This window comes from Pyrus communis, chromosome 7 (assembly GCF_963583255.1).
Source record: "Pyrus communis chromosome 7, drPyrComm1.1, whole genome shotgun sequence".
NCBI classification, from domain to species: Eukaryota; Viridiplantae; Streptophyta; class Magnoliopsida; order Rosales; family Rosaceae; genus Pyrus; species Pyrus communis.
Window position 1 is genome coordinate 12,971,479 of NC_084809.1, and position 16,109 is coordinate 12,987,587.

The 16,109-nt window shown below is 33.8% G+C and overlaps 1 protein-coding gene across 1 annotated transcript; it reads right to left on the bottom strand.

Annotated features, from left to right (window-relative positions):
• Positions 1-1,749: 1,749 nt before the first annotated feature.
• Positions 1,750-12,832, bottom strand: LOC137739148 (protein ROOT HAIR DEFECTIVE 3-like). Its single transcript, XM_068478658.1, has 23 exons — positions 12,655-12,832; positions 11,585-11,734; positions 11,183-11,249; positions 10,996-11,098; positions 10,097-10,167; positions 9,876-9,939; positions 9,692-9,757; positions 9,480-9,527; positions 9,337-9,399; positions 9,130-9,186; positions 8,788-8,946; positions 8,632-8,700; positions 8,447-8,538; positions 7,707-7,785; positions 6,628-6,793; positions 5,388-5,512; positions 4,928-5,190; positions 4,628-4,724; positions 4,377-4,541; positions 3,502-3,606; positions 2,779-2,873; positions 2,592-2,688; positions 1,750-2,439 (listed from the first exon to the last, which is right to left on the bottom strand). Exons 1-23 carry the CDS (start codon positions 12,656-12,658, stop codon positions 2,212-2,214), a joined length of 2,433 nt encoding a protein of 810 aa, XP_068334759.1. The 5' UTR covers positions 12,659-12,832; the 3' UTR covers positions 1,750-2,211.
• Between the last annotated feature and the right edge of the window lie 3,277 nt (positions 12,833-16,109).

The following is a 16,109-nucleotide window of genomic DNA, read 5'->3' on the forward strand; positions in this document are numbered from 1 at the left end:
TCAATATGATAAATTACAGAACCTAGACTGAATATTATATTTTGTGTATTTCATTTTCTATATTTGTTATTTATAACGCATCTAGGGCCCGCCTTGGCCCAGTGCTGGCTAAGCGACCTTGGGGCTCAAAAAAATTGGGGGCGCCAAAATTATTAAGGTGGTATATTCTTATATATTTTCATAAGAGTATAAATTTATAAAATTTGGTTAAATAATCAAGAAGTTTAACTAGAACTGGGGGTTTTTGTTGTTTAAAATTAACAAGGAGATCCTTCGTTCAAAACTCTGTGTATTTATTTATTTTTTAACTTTTACGAATTTATTTCGTAAGGGTACAAATTTGTCGAATTTGGTCAAATGATTTATAAGTTTAACTGGAATTGATGATTTATGCTGTTTAAAATTAACAATGAGGTCTTGATTTCAAAACTCTATGTGCGTTTTTTTACCTTCCAATTTTTAAAAATTTCTTTTCATAAGAGTATATATTTATAAAAGTTGGTTAAATGATCAAGAAGTTTAATCAAAAGTAGTTGTTCATGTTGTTTAAAATTAACAAGAGGTCCTAAGTTTGAAATGCTATGTTCATTTTTATTCTTTCTAATTTTTACAAATGTATGTTTGGTTGTTGATTTATTTTTAATTACTAGCTAGTAGCTATGTGGATTGTAGTTTTTAGACATTCATTCTAATTCAAGTCTAACTTCAACAAAGAGTAATGAATAGACCAAGTTTTTAGATTAAATTTGCAAACAATAAGGTGTGTCACCAATAAGAGATAAGCACGTTAATTAACATTTAACTAATAATTCAATCATTAACAATCACATCATATGGTTATAAATCTGGTATCCCTAGCATTAACCTTCAAGAAATTAATGTATGTATGTCTATCGATAGTAGGTTTAATTTTGGTGCTCATTCATTGCTGATACATATCAATTAAAGACTCGAAAGATATGATTGTTTTTTAAGTCCCATATGTTAATAAGGAAAAACATCTTACTATTTAAATAAAAAACACTTTAAAAGTTCAGATAGAAGGGAAACAAAACTCATCATCTATCTATTTGTAAACCCGAAGTTTTTTTGGTTCCCTTTGTCTCAATACAAAGTAAATTAGCTTTTTTGTGTTTCTAAATTATTGAGTTTGAAGTGCTTCTCTATAATATAAATTTATTGAAATCTTACGTATGAAAACAAATATTTTTTTTTATACGAAATTAGGGCATGATAGCATCGCCATGGGCCTAAAAAATCTCAAAACCGGCCCTGAACACACCAAACACATTTTGAAAAATTGTTTTGCAAAATGTTACCAAATAGAATCATGACTCCCTTATAATTCACATTCAGAGTTTGAAGCCGCATAGAGGATGGCCAATAATAATCTCTCCGTCGGAAACTGGTGACCGGCTCCAATTCGTAGCTTTGAGTCAAGCAACTCGTCGAAAACAGAAAAGAGCAATTTGAAGTGCGAGATGACTAAGACAACGAGGTTAGGAAGCGAGAAAGAGCAGTGGTGGGCAAATGGCCCTTTAATGGAAATGTGTGAACCTTTACATAACGACGTGAGTTCAAATCCCAGTAATGACTAACCTAACATCTAGTCTAACAAAATCGATCGTTTGACAAAAAAATTAAAAAATTAAAAAATAGCAGTGGTGGGAAGAAAGTAAAACTACTGTACACAAAAGAGTAAACAAACAGAAACTATAAACTAGGATTCTCTCCCGGGAAAATATAAAATTACCAAAAAGAATTAGTATAAGCTTTTATCCAAAGGAGTGTTCTTACACATGAAATACTGAGTGAATTGCTTGCCAATATTCAGTCAACTCCAACACCAAGCTTGGTTACAACTTTAGCAATACAAAACTGATGCAATCAACGAACATGATCGATATCAATATCGATCACTGAAAGGAGCCATTAGTAGCTCCTCCAACACCAAATAAACAAGAACACACCTATACTGACAAAATAAATGCTTAACGGGGCTTCCTCAAAACAACAAACTGCCCCTTGTATGCGGCACTCGCTAAAAAATGATGCCTACAAAACTATTACTGCTGTACGCTTGCAAAGGTAACATACAAGCTCACAGAACTAACATACGAGGATGATAAGCGACTTAACACCCTGACATTAAGTACGCAGAACACCAGAATTTTCAAACAGAAAAAAGGGCCTTTGTTCAGATTGTTTAAACTAGTCGTGTTTTGAGGAGCTGGAGTATTCAGATTCTGTCACTCCCGATGAGCCACTTGATGACATTTCACTGCTAGAATTCCCTTCTTTCCCATAGCCTGTTGATGCTGGTGCAGGGTTCCTCGGAGGATCATTAGCTGCAGGCTTTGCCCCTTCTTCTGCTAGTCTTTTCATCATGTTCATGATAGTTGGTACCACCTTGGTCGACAAGGATAGAAGCCCGGGAAGCTGCAGGCACAGTATCACACGACTACAAGTCAACTTCTAAATAACCCTTTGCAATAACAATATGTTGTTATTCGTATTATATGACCGGAGTCCTATCTTAAATAGTTTGGGAAGGGATGAGGGAGGAGATAAACTTGTGATTTGATACTCACAGCACCATTGCGGAATTCACCCGCGACGTCTAGCTGCACCCATAGGGCTTTAACGAGTAAAAAGGCCACAAAGATGACGCACAGATAGAAAGGATTTCTGCCATGAAGGTATAGTGAGAATGGTGGTAATGGATAAAATAAAAGGTAGAGCACCAGCATCATCATCTACCTTCACAAAAGTATGTACCTTAAAAGTGTCATAAATTCATTGAATCCCAGCACAATCAAGGCAACAATAGCCCACGGAGGTGGCAACCAGTTGTTATTACGCTTGTTAGCTTCCTGAAAAGTAAAATAGCATAAGGAATGGACTAGGTGTGACTATCAGTAAGTTAAGCTCATAGAAATACTAAATTGAAGAGCTATTGATAAGAATATTTATATGACGTGTATCGATCAATATATTCATCTCAACCGTGGCTAAAAACTTTGAATCTAATGTCTTCCAAGTAACAGTAACCATTTATGCAGGGCAATAGCAACACTGCATGCATTGACTCAACTGCAAAATATAAGTTAAGCGGCCCTATATAATGATTTGGTTTTACCTCTTTAACTCCTTAGAACTATTCCCTAATCTCTACCAACAATAACAAAAGATGAAATATTACATGAGTAATTCAATTAAGAAATTCTGTTTGAAACACCTCTTGAAAAAATAATGACCCATTTGATTTAAATTAAACAAAATCTAGCCAGGCATAAGATCAATAAAAGTGTAAATGCACTGCAATGGTACAATCTAAATCTAAACCCAACAAAAACAAAGTATAACAATAAAAGCCCACCAAATAATACTTTATAGGAGACCCAATAAAAAACAGTTCATGGATTCCATTAAGAAAAATAAGAAACCATAGCAGATGGAGGACGAAACAAAACATATATATTAGCAAGCATTGTATCATACCTGTGCAGAAATAGCCTGAGAAACACTGTATTCAGTCTCTGCCTTGAATTGCCGCCACAAAGATTTGCACTGGACAGGTGTGATCAATGTTTTTGATGCTGAAATCTGCTAATAAGAGGGAAGTCACAAAAGCTACTTGGTGCTTACATGAAAAACTAAGGGCTACCAGCAGTACCACAGAACGAGCACATAAAAGAATACATTGCCAAACCCGACTAAGACTTCCGGGATCAGCTGAACCCCTGGCTATTAACTGTCTTTTACTTTGCAAATTTCTTTGTTAAGTTTGGTTGTCTTTCGTTAATGTACAACCCCTGTTTAACCACTATAAAAAAAAGTGTAACTCCTTGTAGTTGTAGTTACTAAAAGAAAATTTTAATCATGAGTAATGTGACTAGTCACTACACCCATATATGCCTCCCCTATTTCAGTTTTCTGTTCTCCTATTTCATATTTTACTTAAGTTATCTAGATCATCTCAGGTAACTGGGTGGGCCAGTGCATGCATATGCATAATATTTAAATGTTTTTATAAGAGTTTTCAGTGCTGTATTTTGAATTTGTGATACACCCATATACTAAATGTCATATTTTGGCATATGCATTCTGACTGGTAGGCCAATGTCATTACTAAATTTTACCTTTTAGTTTCCCGACAATGCTAACACTATTTTCTTAAAGATGGGACATTGCAATACAAACAACAACAACAACAAAGCCTTATCCCACTAAGTGGGGTCGGCTATATAAATCCTACAACGCCACCGCGCTCAGTTTTGAGCCAACTCTAAAATAAACAAAAGATGGGACACTGCAATACAAATTAAAAATTCACAAGCTTGAAATTTAAAAATAAAAAAAATAAAAAAAACCACCTCTTGCCAAGTGCTTGAAGCCAGTGGGTCAGCGGTCGCGATACTCCGATCTTTAACAGCAGCATTTGTGGAATCCACCAAGGCAAGGGACAAAGTATTCTCAATATTATCAGCGCCCTCATCATCCAAACGGATTGCAGCCATAACAGAAAGCAATTTTAAGGACTGCAAAAGTTGAAAATATAGTTGAGAAATCTTTACGGAGAATTCAGACACAAAATGTAACAGATAATACAGAAACTGTGACATACTGCAGAACGAGCAGTTTTGGTAATTGATCTAATATCTTCCTTCCCAGTCCAGACACGTGGCATTGAATCAGAATCATGGCTAAATAACGTTGCAAACCTGTAGATAATTTTAAACCATCAGAACCATGGCTAAGTGTTGTTGCAAACCTGTCAGAAAATTAAATCTAAATTTGCATAAGATAAACTCAAATTTAGACAACTGAACGTCTCAGAACCATGGGCAAATTGAAGCTTAATTTGCATATGATAAAATCTGAAACAATTAGACACCTGAATGTGACCATTGCAAGGATTTCCTACCTGTCCTTCATACGAATCAAAACCCTTCCAGCCTCTTCCTTTGTTTTAGCTTCTACCACACCTCTTGCATACGCCTCCAGATTTGCAAGTATTTGGCCCTTAGCTTCTTCATCCATATCAAAACCAGAAAGTGCACTAGAGAGCCCGGAGACAGCTGATTCTGTCTCACGCTGGAAAAGTTTTCTTATTGAGGGCCAGGTCTCACTATTAGCTCCATCTAGAAGAGCCTCTACTGGTGCCGATAATGCATCCTTCAATTTTGACTGAAAATGTAGTCAAATTATCAGCATGGTCCATTAGATAATTCAATCAAGAAAAATATAGGTCAAAACCATATAAGTTTTTGCTTGATCCCAGTTCCCTTTTAATTTCCTTCTGCACTCTAATTTTGCTTGGGTTCTGATTATCCGTTACCCCAATCATTCCACAAGGACCAGTGAAAAAAAATATGCCAGTATACCTCATAAAGTGCAGTAAGTTCAGAGAGCTTAGCAGCACGAACTGAAGCAATATGGGCTTCTATATCTCGTTTAAGTTTATCCCTTACTTTTGATGTGTCCCAGTTTGCTAGTGTGATAACAGCATCTGCAAAAATAATGTGTTAATATTACATTGTACTTTCAAAGCATGAAAAAGGAACTGAAGAATGAATGAATACTTTGCAAGGAGATAAAAAATACTCAAGAATCATCTTTTTTCTATAGCATAACTTAACTGAAGTTCCTTCAGAACGCTTACTCGAGCCAAAGCAAACGTATATGAAACAATTCTAAAACTAAATTGTTTATGTCCACAATTTTTTTTATGTGTATGTAAATCCATTTAACTCAATTCAATAACAAATCTAAATGATAGATTCATCATATATCAAAACAAAACATTTCATCATAAAGTATGAAGTAAAGAATTTTTTTTCTAAATATTTGATATTTTGATAGCACGAGAGTTCTTTCGTCTTGAAATCCGACTACTATTAATTTGAAGAGGGCTATTTCTTATTCTATATTCTGTATTCTTTCTAAAATTCAAGGACTAACCGCTGTACTGAATTACAAAAAAATCCTGAAATACATCGATGACTTGTAATAGAACTTATGCTTGATAGAAATATTAGTACATATAGAGTCGACGAATGAGGTGCATTCATAAAAAAATTTTAAATTCACAGACGAAAAAATGGCAAAAAAGAAAGTATTAATTTCCCTTCTATATCTTGCATCTATAGTATTTTTGCCTTGGTGGATCTCTCTCTCATTTAATAAAAGTCTGGAATCTTGGTTTACTAATTGGTGGAATACTAGGCAATCCGAAATTTTTTAATGATATTCAAGAAAAGATTATTCAAATCTGTGAAGCTAATTCAAAAATCTGTTATTTTGAAGTCTCCCCCTTAAGAACACATTGGCTCTGGTAGGAAGAAACACTTTACTCAACTTGTCCTTGAACGTGTTATAAGGTGTACACTAGTACATGTCAAACTGTTTTGTGACCTATGTATTCTTCGATTCATCAATTTAAAGGCTTCTCATATTTTGTAATTCAGTTTTTTTAAATGTGTTCTGAGGAGTGTACATCGATACATTCCAAACTGGTTATGTATTCTTTAATCAACTTAAAGGCTTCTCTTATTTTGTAATTCAATTTTTTATTTATTCTTAAATTTTCAGCTATTGCTAAAAAATGGAATTCCCAAAACATACCTGCACATCCTTCATCAAACAGAGCCATAAAGGACTGAGAGCAATTATGAGCAGCCGCTGAAAATCCCTCCCCACCTTTCAAAGCCTTATCAAATGCTTCCTTGAACTTATCCAGAGTACCAGATCTTATATGTCCCAGTAAAGCTTGGAACGCAGGTTGGACAAGCTAACAAGAAAGGAAAAATAAGATTAGAAAAAAGGGCAGAAAAGGTGAATAAGAGAACAAAGACATGAATAAGGTAGATGGTATTGGAACTCATTTTATATACAAAAGGGATAATTTTATGCAAAACAAGTTAAACTTTAATCTCTTGGAAGGCCTCAAAAAGCTTTACTATACATTGGTCTTCAATTTCCGTAGGCAAAAATAACTTGTTTTCCAATACATTTGACATGTATAGCAGATTCAAGGAGGAACTACAAACATAACTTGTTCTTCAATTTCTATAGGCAAAAAAATTACAAAATATGCAACACTGCATAGCCTCAGCAGGCCCTACAGGGGGGAGGGGGAACAAAAGAGGAACATAGTGTTGGGTTTTTTCCAGCCCATGATAAGTTGTCCTAAGTCTATTGGGAATTAATAGTCTTAGAGGATTAAATTGTTTTCTCAATTGGAAAAGGATTCATAACTAGATTCCAATTAGGATTAGTAATCCTTATTGAAGAAGACCTTTATTATGTCTATATAAAGGGGCTATTGTACTATTTTTAGGGGGAGAGCAAAACAATAAATTGTATACCACTCTAGGGATTAGAGTGAGAGAATATTGTAAAGTGTGTGCGAGAGAAAAGAAAAGAGATAGGGTATTTCTTGTTCTTGTTCTTTCAGGTTTTTCGTCAAGTCCTAGTTCTAGAGATTTGGCAAGATTATTGGTTGTACTCATTATTGATATAGTGAAAGATTGTTGTTGCTGTCCCGTGGACGTAAGCACATACTGCCGAACCACGTAAATTCTTGGTGTTATTTATCTTGGTTATTTGTTTTCGATTTCCGGAGTTTGTTCTTGTTTTTCCCATTCTTAAAACGTGATATTCTCAACACATAGCTTGCACAAAAATGACATCGAGATTATTACTTGCAGCAATTTTTCTTCGAGTTGCTGGCGCTTCCCAGTTCTGACACCCTCATCAAAATATATAGCCTCTGCATCATACCTAAAATTGCACAAATAAACATATTAATCAACTAAATACAAAGAAGTATTCAGCCACACAAGGCAAAAGGTGAACTGCAACAGAAACCTTAAACCTGAAGTTGCTCAGTACAATTAAAGCAAAGGTAAAGTTACGCGCACATTTCTAACAAGCAATTTAACGAAAAATCTGAACATAAAACATAAAGCAGCCAACTTTATTTCTCTTCCTCCCCTTTTACCGTGTCAATGAGATTCTTTCTCTTTCTGTTATTACCATTTTGTGTATTGTTCACTCGTCTTTTACAAGGCTAAAACCTTGTACCCAAAAAACAAAGGAAAAACCTTGACCAATAGCACGGACTAACACTTGATCACCCACTATTCCGAAAGCGCTTTTGGTATTTGACATAACAAAAAACCATAGTGTGACCAGCGCCCATCCTCCAGTTGAATTGAAATGAGGCTCACTTAAAGAGTCTTGTGTATCATGAGTACCATAATCCAGACCCTAGAAGCAAGTTTCTACAACAAACCTAACGTGACCATCAAAGTGAATTCTAGATGTTCACAGAAAGTGCATGCTACCTAATTAGCACAAGACAGTTAAAGAACTTCTCTCTCCTTAGATCAAAATGTATCCTATAGCTTTGCCGCCGAGAAAATCAGATGAAGATACTTACTCTGATAGATAAGTATCAAGGATTGAATTGAGCTTCTTCCCAAAGCCAGAAATAGGACCGGACTGAACAGCCTCATCCAACTCACTCCACTCCTGTGATAATTTAGGAGTTCAAGGGCCACCAAATTTATAACATCAACAAGATTTTAAGAATAAAAAAATGTGGTACCATATGAAAATAGATACCTCATTTCCTGCAAAAGCAGCATACTTCTCATTTGCAATTTCTTCACAACGTACAGTAGCCACCATGACCTACAATGATTGAACAAAAGATGGCTTATTTAAAATAACATGCATAGGACATGAATGTCATAAGTGAGAATATATTCACAGGGTTACCTTGTGGGCAGGAAGATCAAGATCTTTGTTTTCTTTGATGACTTTCCATATCTGCTGTGCACTAAACGAAAACCCTGAAGCAGGAACTACTCCCCGTCGGTCTCCAGCAAGACCACCAGGTGCAATAGAATGATAAAATCTCTGCCTCAAGCTAGCAACCTTAATTTATAAACATAATTTACCAAAGAAAGAAAACAAAAATGTTAGATAGCTATATCTAGCAAAAAGCTAAAGTTCATTGTATCCCAAGAACAAAGAAACCAATATTAAATTTTTAATTTAACCTGATACAAGGCTAAAAATAATTCTATGTGATCAACAGACACACATATAGACATATACCTGCTCCTTAAATTGCTCTTCCTTTTCTTCATAACTAGAAAGAGCAACAACCTCAACCTAGCCATTCAATTATCAAAACATTGTCAATACACATGATTCATAGTTTTCACCACAATAACATCAAATTACTGTCATTCTTTAACAGTTTAGCCCACAAAAATGAGTACATGTCTATGCTCATATGTCAAAAAAGTATTCGCATCTTACATTAAAAAATTCACTTAGTGGAGTTTCCTTGTGGGCTTCAGGTTTAGGAACAGAGTCCCATATCTGCAACAAAGGATAAAGAAGGTTGAAAATAAACATCAACTTAAGTCAGAAAATAATAAGTAAAGAAATAAATCACTTACCTTCTGAATGTCTTCTCTAAGCACTGGTTCTAAATTTTCCAACGGCGTCTAAACAAAGAAAAGGATACAATCAAAAACTCAACCCAGAATTGAAAAGACTTATACAAAGAAACAAAGTGATGCAACAGGAACTAAAATATGAATAATAAATGCAGAGTAAAATTGACTCCATCTCAGGCTACGACGTAGGAAGCTAGAAGAGAGGAACTAACCCTTGTCTTATCACGGATGACAAACATCAGGGTTGTTTTACGCGGACTAAATAATCGCATCATCACCTGTTAGTCAAGCATAAAGTTATAAAAAATTTAAAAATTTAAAAAAAAAAAAAAAACAAAAGCAATCTTATGACATTTATACTAACTGCTTAAACACAGAAGCTAGGTATAAAAATACTTGGAACACAGTCTTCAGGAGAGGCTTGTTTGCAGCTTGCTCACGGCCTATATCATGGCACCACCTGGAAGATAAAAATTGTTTTAGAGAATAACTCACATGGATTATGGAAAAATGAAACCCCAAACAATATATTAATTAAGAGCAACTAAGCAGGATATAAAGCAATACATATTGACATGGTTAGACTAAAGAATATTTTAAAGGGTAGAAAAACTCACATGTTTATGAGCACTATATCTGAAACAGCAAGAGCAAAGAGGGCACTCTGCTTCTCAAATGCAGTATCATCCTTGAAAAGAAAAACAGATAATAATAATCAAAACAATTATGTCATTCTTGTCCAGAACTGTTTAAACAGTTAGATCAAATGTTACAGTAATGTAGTTCAAAATAAACGAATTAAATTACACAACCTAATTCCATATTAAAATACTTGAACCTGGAAAAAGAATGTTCACAGAATAATGCATTACAGCGTGGAATAGTTAATAAAGACTACAGACATTTGCGAATCCACTTTCTACCATCTCATAGTTGAGCTTGATGCATTAAATTTGAAGATCATTTTAATAGAAAAGCACTGATCCAGTGTTTTATAAAATAAAATAAAAATGAACTTGTCAGGTAGTTGCACTCTATTAAGGGTAGTGCTACCCACACACGCATTTTTACTTCTCACACACCCCCTTTCCATTTTCAGCCATCGGATCAAATGAATTAAAGAAGATCAATGGCCAAAAGTTAACAATGGTGTGTGGGAGGTAAAAAGGGTGTGTGAATGGCACTATCCTCTATTAATTCCACAAATTAATTGATCATAGCAGCAAAGGAATCATAGCATTTGAAGGCTTCACAACACTCAACATTAAAAAAATGTACAATTGCACGAGAGAAACAATGATAAATCCCTAAGTGATAACACTTTTTCCTTTCCGTTTTCTCATTTATTTGCTAGTCAAATTACCAACGTCTACTCTTACTTAATAGAGTAAGTATTGATTTTCTTTAAGCTACAAGGGCACAGAAGAATATAACAGAGAACTGGTTTTGATGATAAAATCCAAGCATGACCATTAATGATAATTTAAAGATAACTAAAGTGGGGTGTAAAAAGCACCTCTCCTCGTTCTCTTCCATCGGTACCCTCTAAATCCATTACAAGAGTGCAAGGCTCAATGCCGGCGCATTTTGCAACCCAAATACCTTTGGTTGTTTGCGACCTGGAAAAAAAAAATGCACCCAACATTTCGTGATCATAAAATAAAAACATAACTAATTTAATATTGAGCATCATGATAACTTGCCTTCCTCTAAAAGCATCCATCTCGCGAAAGTTGGTAGCAAATAAATGATTTAACAATGTGCTCTTTCCTGGCCAGATCATTAGTAGGAAAAAAAAATTAAGTGAAACCTTAACATATATTCAGGAAGAAGAAGACAATATGACATCCCTCCATGCAAGCTAAACTCAAAAAATAGCTTATCAGTGTCAGATTTGAAAACAGAAAACATATTCCATAGAAATTCATGCCTTTAATTACCAAAGCACATTATAAACTCTTCTCCGTCTGATTTAAACTTCAAACAGGTAGCAATATACTGAACAATAATTTAATAAAACACACTTCATCATATCTAAACCCTCAACAAAGTTACCCGGGAAAAATAAAGACTTATATGCTATGCTTGAGGAAATGAATGCATACCACTACTTTGTGGTCCCATAATGGAGACAACGGCATAAGAAAGTCCGCATTCAGCCAATTTTGCCTCCTTAATAAACTGATCAATTCCGGTGACATTGAATGTACCATCCCCGTCAAGAAGCTGAGTAGAGCAGCACTCCTCACTTTTTGCTGGATGAGAGTGTGCTCAAATGTTAGATAAGAAACAAAATCCATGGATTTCAAAGATACAAAATGTCCTAAAGAAACAGATAAAGAATTCAATCTGGCACACATTAGGTTTGTTGATTCAAATATCATGGAAAGCATTTATAAAAAGCCAAAATAAACAAAGACCAACTGTACAATCAAACATAATAGCCACCAATTTTCTCATTACTCTTAAAAATTCATCCAATCATATATATTTCTGCGTGCCTTTTGTACATCACAACAAAAACATAATTTTTTTAGTTCTTGAATTTAGAAAGGTAAATTTTTTACACTGATCTGCAAGTATCATGCAAATTAACCTTACCCCGATATTACATTGCTGATGAGAAAGTTAAATCAATTACATTTGTGTAACAAATTAATCTAACTGACCTCAATTAAGCCAAAAAAAATCCTATAATCCCCAGATTAACATCCAATTACATTTCCGGCATCTCAAGCTTAACTCAATGAATAAAAGAGAAAACATTTTGTTATGTTTTCCTACACTTTCTGACTAACAAAACAAAACAAAAAAAACAAAAAAAAATAAAAATAAAGGGGGCTTTTACAACCAATTATTTCCCCTTAATCTACCCTTCAAAACCCCAAAATTTGCATCCAACTGATGCAAAATCAATCAAATCAACCTAAATTAAGTTATATTACACGAACAGTTAAACACAAAAACTGAAACCCAAAGTAGAAAATGCTAAATACGCATGACCGCTCTCTGTATCACAATCAATAAACGTCTGAAATTGATGGCAATCAGGTGGTAAATCGCAATTAATTAATGCAAAACGGAAAATTAAACAAATGGATAAATAAATAAACGTCTGGTTATAATTATGATTTGGGTAATATAAATCAGGTGGATCGGAGGAATGAGAAGGTACCCATTTTCGGGCGAGATTGGCCTCGAAGAGCTTGAGATGACGGGCTTCAAAATGTGTGCGAGATTGAGAGAAAGAGATCGGTTAGGAGCAGAGAGAAGAGAGGGAGAGAGAAAGAGCAAGCGATCGCAGAGGAGAGAGAGTTTGAGCTTTTGTTCTTAAAAAGTGGGCGTGCGTGACTTTCTTTTGTTCCTCTAATTACTTTTAGGTGATTCTTTTGGCTAAATCATTTTCTTTTAATAGGTAAAACTTTTTTTTTTTTTTAAATTCCCTCATTTTACTTTCTCCAACCAACTTGATTGAATAATTTAACTAGTATTTAAAATATTCACGAAATTGTTATTTTTTTAATAATATATTCGAAAAATCAAATGATTGATATAGAAAGGTGAAATGCAAACTTTATCTTATATCGTCGAGATGTAAGAAAATCAATGGATATCAATAATACATAATTCCACTCGAACACATTGCTGATTTTGAACTTTTGAATTTTTTTGAGAAATTATTGTAATTTCGATTAAATCTGAATGAGTTGACCCACCAAATTACAAATTTTCATAAGTTTTGTTGAGAATAACTGATATCAATTTCGTTATATCCATCGATATTTCTATAAATTTGTATATCGATATTTTAAACACTAAATTTAATAGACACCAGTATTTTTTTCTTGTAGTGAAAATATGCTAGTTTTACCTATAAATGGGGTATTTGCTAATCATTTTGATTAATTTATTCAACATTAAGAATATTTTGTTTCTGATGTTTAAGCTTTTCAAACTTTTTTTTTTTGTCAAATGATATATTTTGTTAGATTAGTCATCGACAGGCTTGAACCCACGCCGTCATACAAGGGCTCAACACATTTCCACCACTGTGGTAAATGATCACTTGCTCAAACTTTGTATTAAGGCTAAAAGGATTCTAAAGCATCCCCATTGAAAATATGCAAATTTGATATTAGAAAAATCATATTATATTCTTTTTTACTTGAGAGAGATGTAGATGAGAGTTATTACTTTTGATTTTATTTATATTTTTTGATAAAGACGATACTTTTCGATAAAGATTTATCTTGTACATTTGTTAAGCATTTGGCATCCCTAACCACTGTTAAATGGCACACCTCATTTTAAAGCTTTCAACTAGAAAATCATGCATTATTGTCAATTTTCACATCTCGAAAACAAAATTATAGAACATTACTAACATGGGATTCTATAGCATTTCTACTGGACCACTTGTTAGTATGCATGCTATGCATCAAATTTTAATTGAACATGATGGTTGAAAAAGAAATATTGTGTGTGCTCTTTATATACACACATACAAAAGAACTTGTATACTATACGTATCATAAACATGTTCCACAATTTAATTAAATCCCCGCCCTCCAAAAAATTGATACAAATTAGAGGACAAGCATATATTTCATAAAGCCTTTAGCTATTGGTCGCCATTTCTCGAGGCAATTATGACACATGATGACTCAGGGAATTATTAAAGTTGAAAAGAGTGAATTATTATTACGAAGTTTTAACAAAAAGCACACAGTACATTTCATTTTAACGAAAAATTAGATTTTTACACTAAAAAATGAATCATGGTACTATTCAAAGTATTCTTTATTTTGTTCTTATCATTCAAACTCAAAGTTTTCAAATCATTTTCATTAGTTTTCTTTTATTATTTTGGAAGATTATAGTTGCACATATTTTTCTTCTTTACACATTGTTTTTACTTTTACCTAAATATTATAATATCGAAAAAATGTATATTACATGAGTTCACCAACATTTGGCGTTTTAGGTTAATAATAATAGAATTTGTGTTTTTTTTTTACACATATTCTTGTGCTCTCGTCAAAACTGAAATTAGTAATATCAAATAACACCTAGTACTACGGTCTAAAGATATTCATTTTCACTTGTAAGTAAGAGGTTTTAGGTTCGATTCTCACCAAAGGTGAATTTGAATCACATTATTGCTAGCCTATTATGAGGCTAAGCCCAACCATTTTCCTTTAGCGTAAATAATATCGTTTGTTCAAAAAAAAAAAAAGTCACTTAGTACTACGATTTAATGGTATTTATTTACTAGTAAGCGAGAAGTTTTTTTGTTCGATTCTCACCAAAGGAGAATTTGACCCCACATTATTACTAGCTCATTGTGAGACTTAACTCACTCCCCACCTCCTTAACGTATATAATATCATTGTCAAAAAAAAAATTCTTGTGCTCTTGTTACAAGACAATACAGCAATTGTTTTTGTTTTTTAACAATCAATATTATCTATACTAAGGGAGAGGGAATGAACTTAACATCACAATGGACTAGCAACCTATAGTATACAAATTGATATCCAAAATGGATTTGGATCCCATCCGGATTCAAATTGTGGGGATCGTAAGGATCCTCATATTCTAGTCATTCATCGTACATTGTGCGGTCATAAATTATTTTGAATTTCTTATTAAAAATTAAACACAAATAGTACCTAACAAAAAATGATCGCATAATGTATGATGAACAGCTAAGCTATGAGGATCCTTAGGATTCGCAAAAAAAAACAATCCAAATAGGATCCCCACCCAAAAATTAAAAAAAAAAAAATCAAGATAGGATCCCACAAAAAAATCCGAAAATAATCCCTATAAAAAAAATCTGGAAAAGATCCCCACAAAAATGATCGGAGAGAATCATCGTCTCTTCAAAATAGGGGTGCATGGACCCACATTATTTCACCGACCCAGTTGCCTCCCAATGTCCCTTTCAAGAATTGAAAAAGAAAAAAGGTTGGACGGCTCGATCGGCATGGACTTTGCAGCGCCGTGGGGACACGCCCACCTCGCAGCCTTCCGTAGTGGCTGCTTTCGGTCCACAAACCCAAGCGTGGGACCCCTCTTTGCTCGATTCAATATTCAAGATATCTTCCCGCGGTTTTATACTAAAATTAATCACCAAAATACATTAATATAATAATAAAACAATATTGAATAGAAATGAAGAGCGATGGCTCTCATCTGTATCGATTATTTTTTATTTTTTATTTTTTTGTAGGGTGGTGGTGGATAAACTTTTTATTATGATGGGAAACATTGATGATACATCATATATTTTTATGTAAATGGTTGAAAATTTTATTTAAGTTATTAATTTTTTAATATACATATTCTACTATTTGTATAGTAACACATGATGTACCACCTCGTGTGCTGATCATACTGAAAAATCTCTCGTGATGAATGTTCCATCATTATTAAACAACATTCGTTTGTCTAATATTGGTCCACAAGATGAAGTTATAAAGATAGTCCAAAATTACACATTCATTTATTAATAATACCAAAGAGTAGTGATAACCGGTAAACGTTAAAGGTCTGAGTCAAGTTTGTTGTACATCTTGTTTCGCTTTGTTTTCTAAATTTTTAATTTGGCTATGAGGTACTATGCTT

Coding starts and splice junctions, on each gene's coding strand:
- LOC137739148 (XM_068478658.1), bottom strand. Junction 9,940..10,096: donor GATATAGTGCTCATAAACAT/GTGAGTTTTTCT, acceptor TTTATCTTCCAG/GTGGTGCCATGATATAGGCC. Junction 8,947..9,129: donor AAGAGCAATTTAAGGAGCAG/GTATATGTCTAT, acceptor TTATAAATTAAG/GTTGCTAGCTTGAGGCAGAG.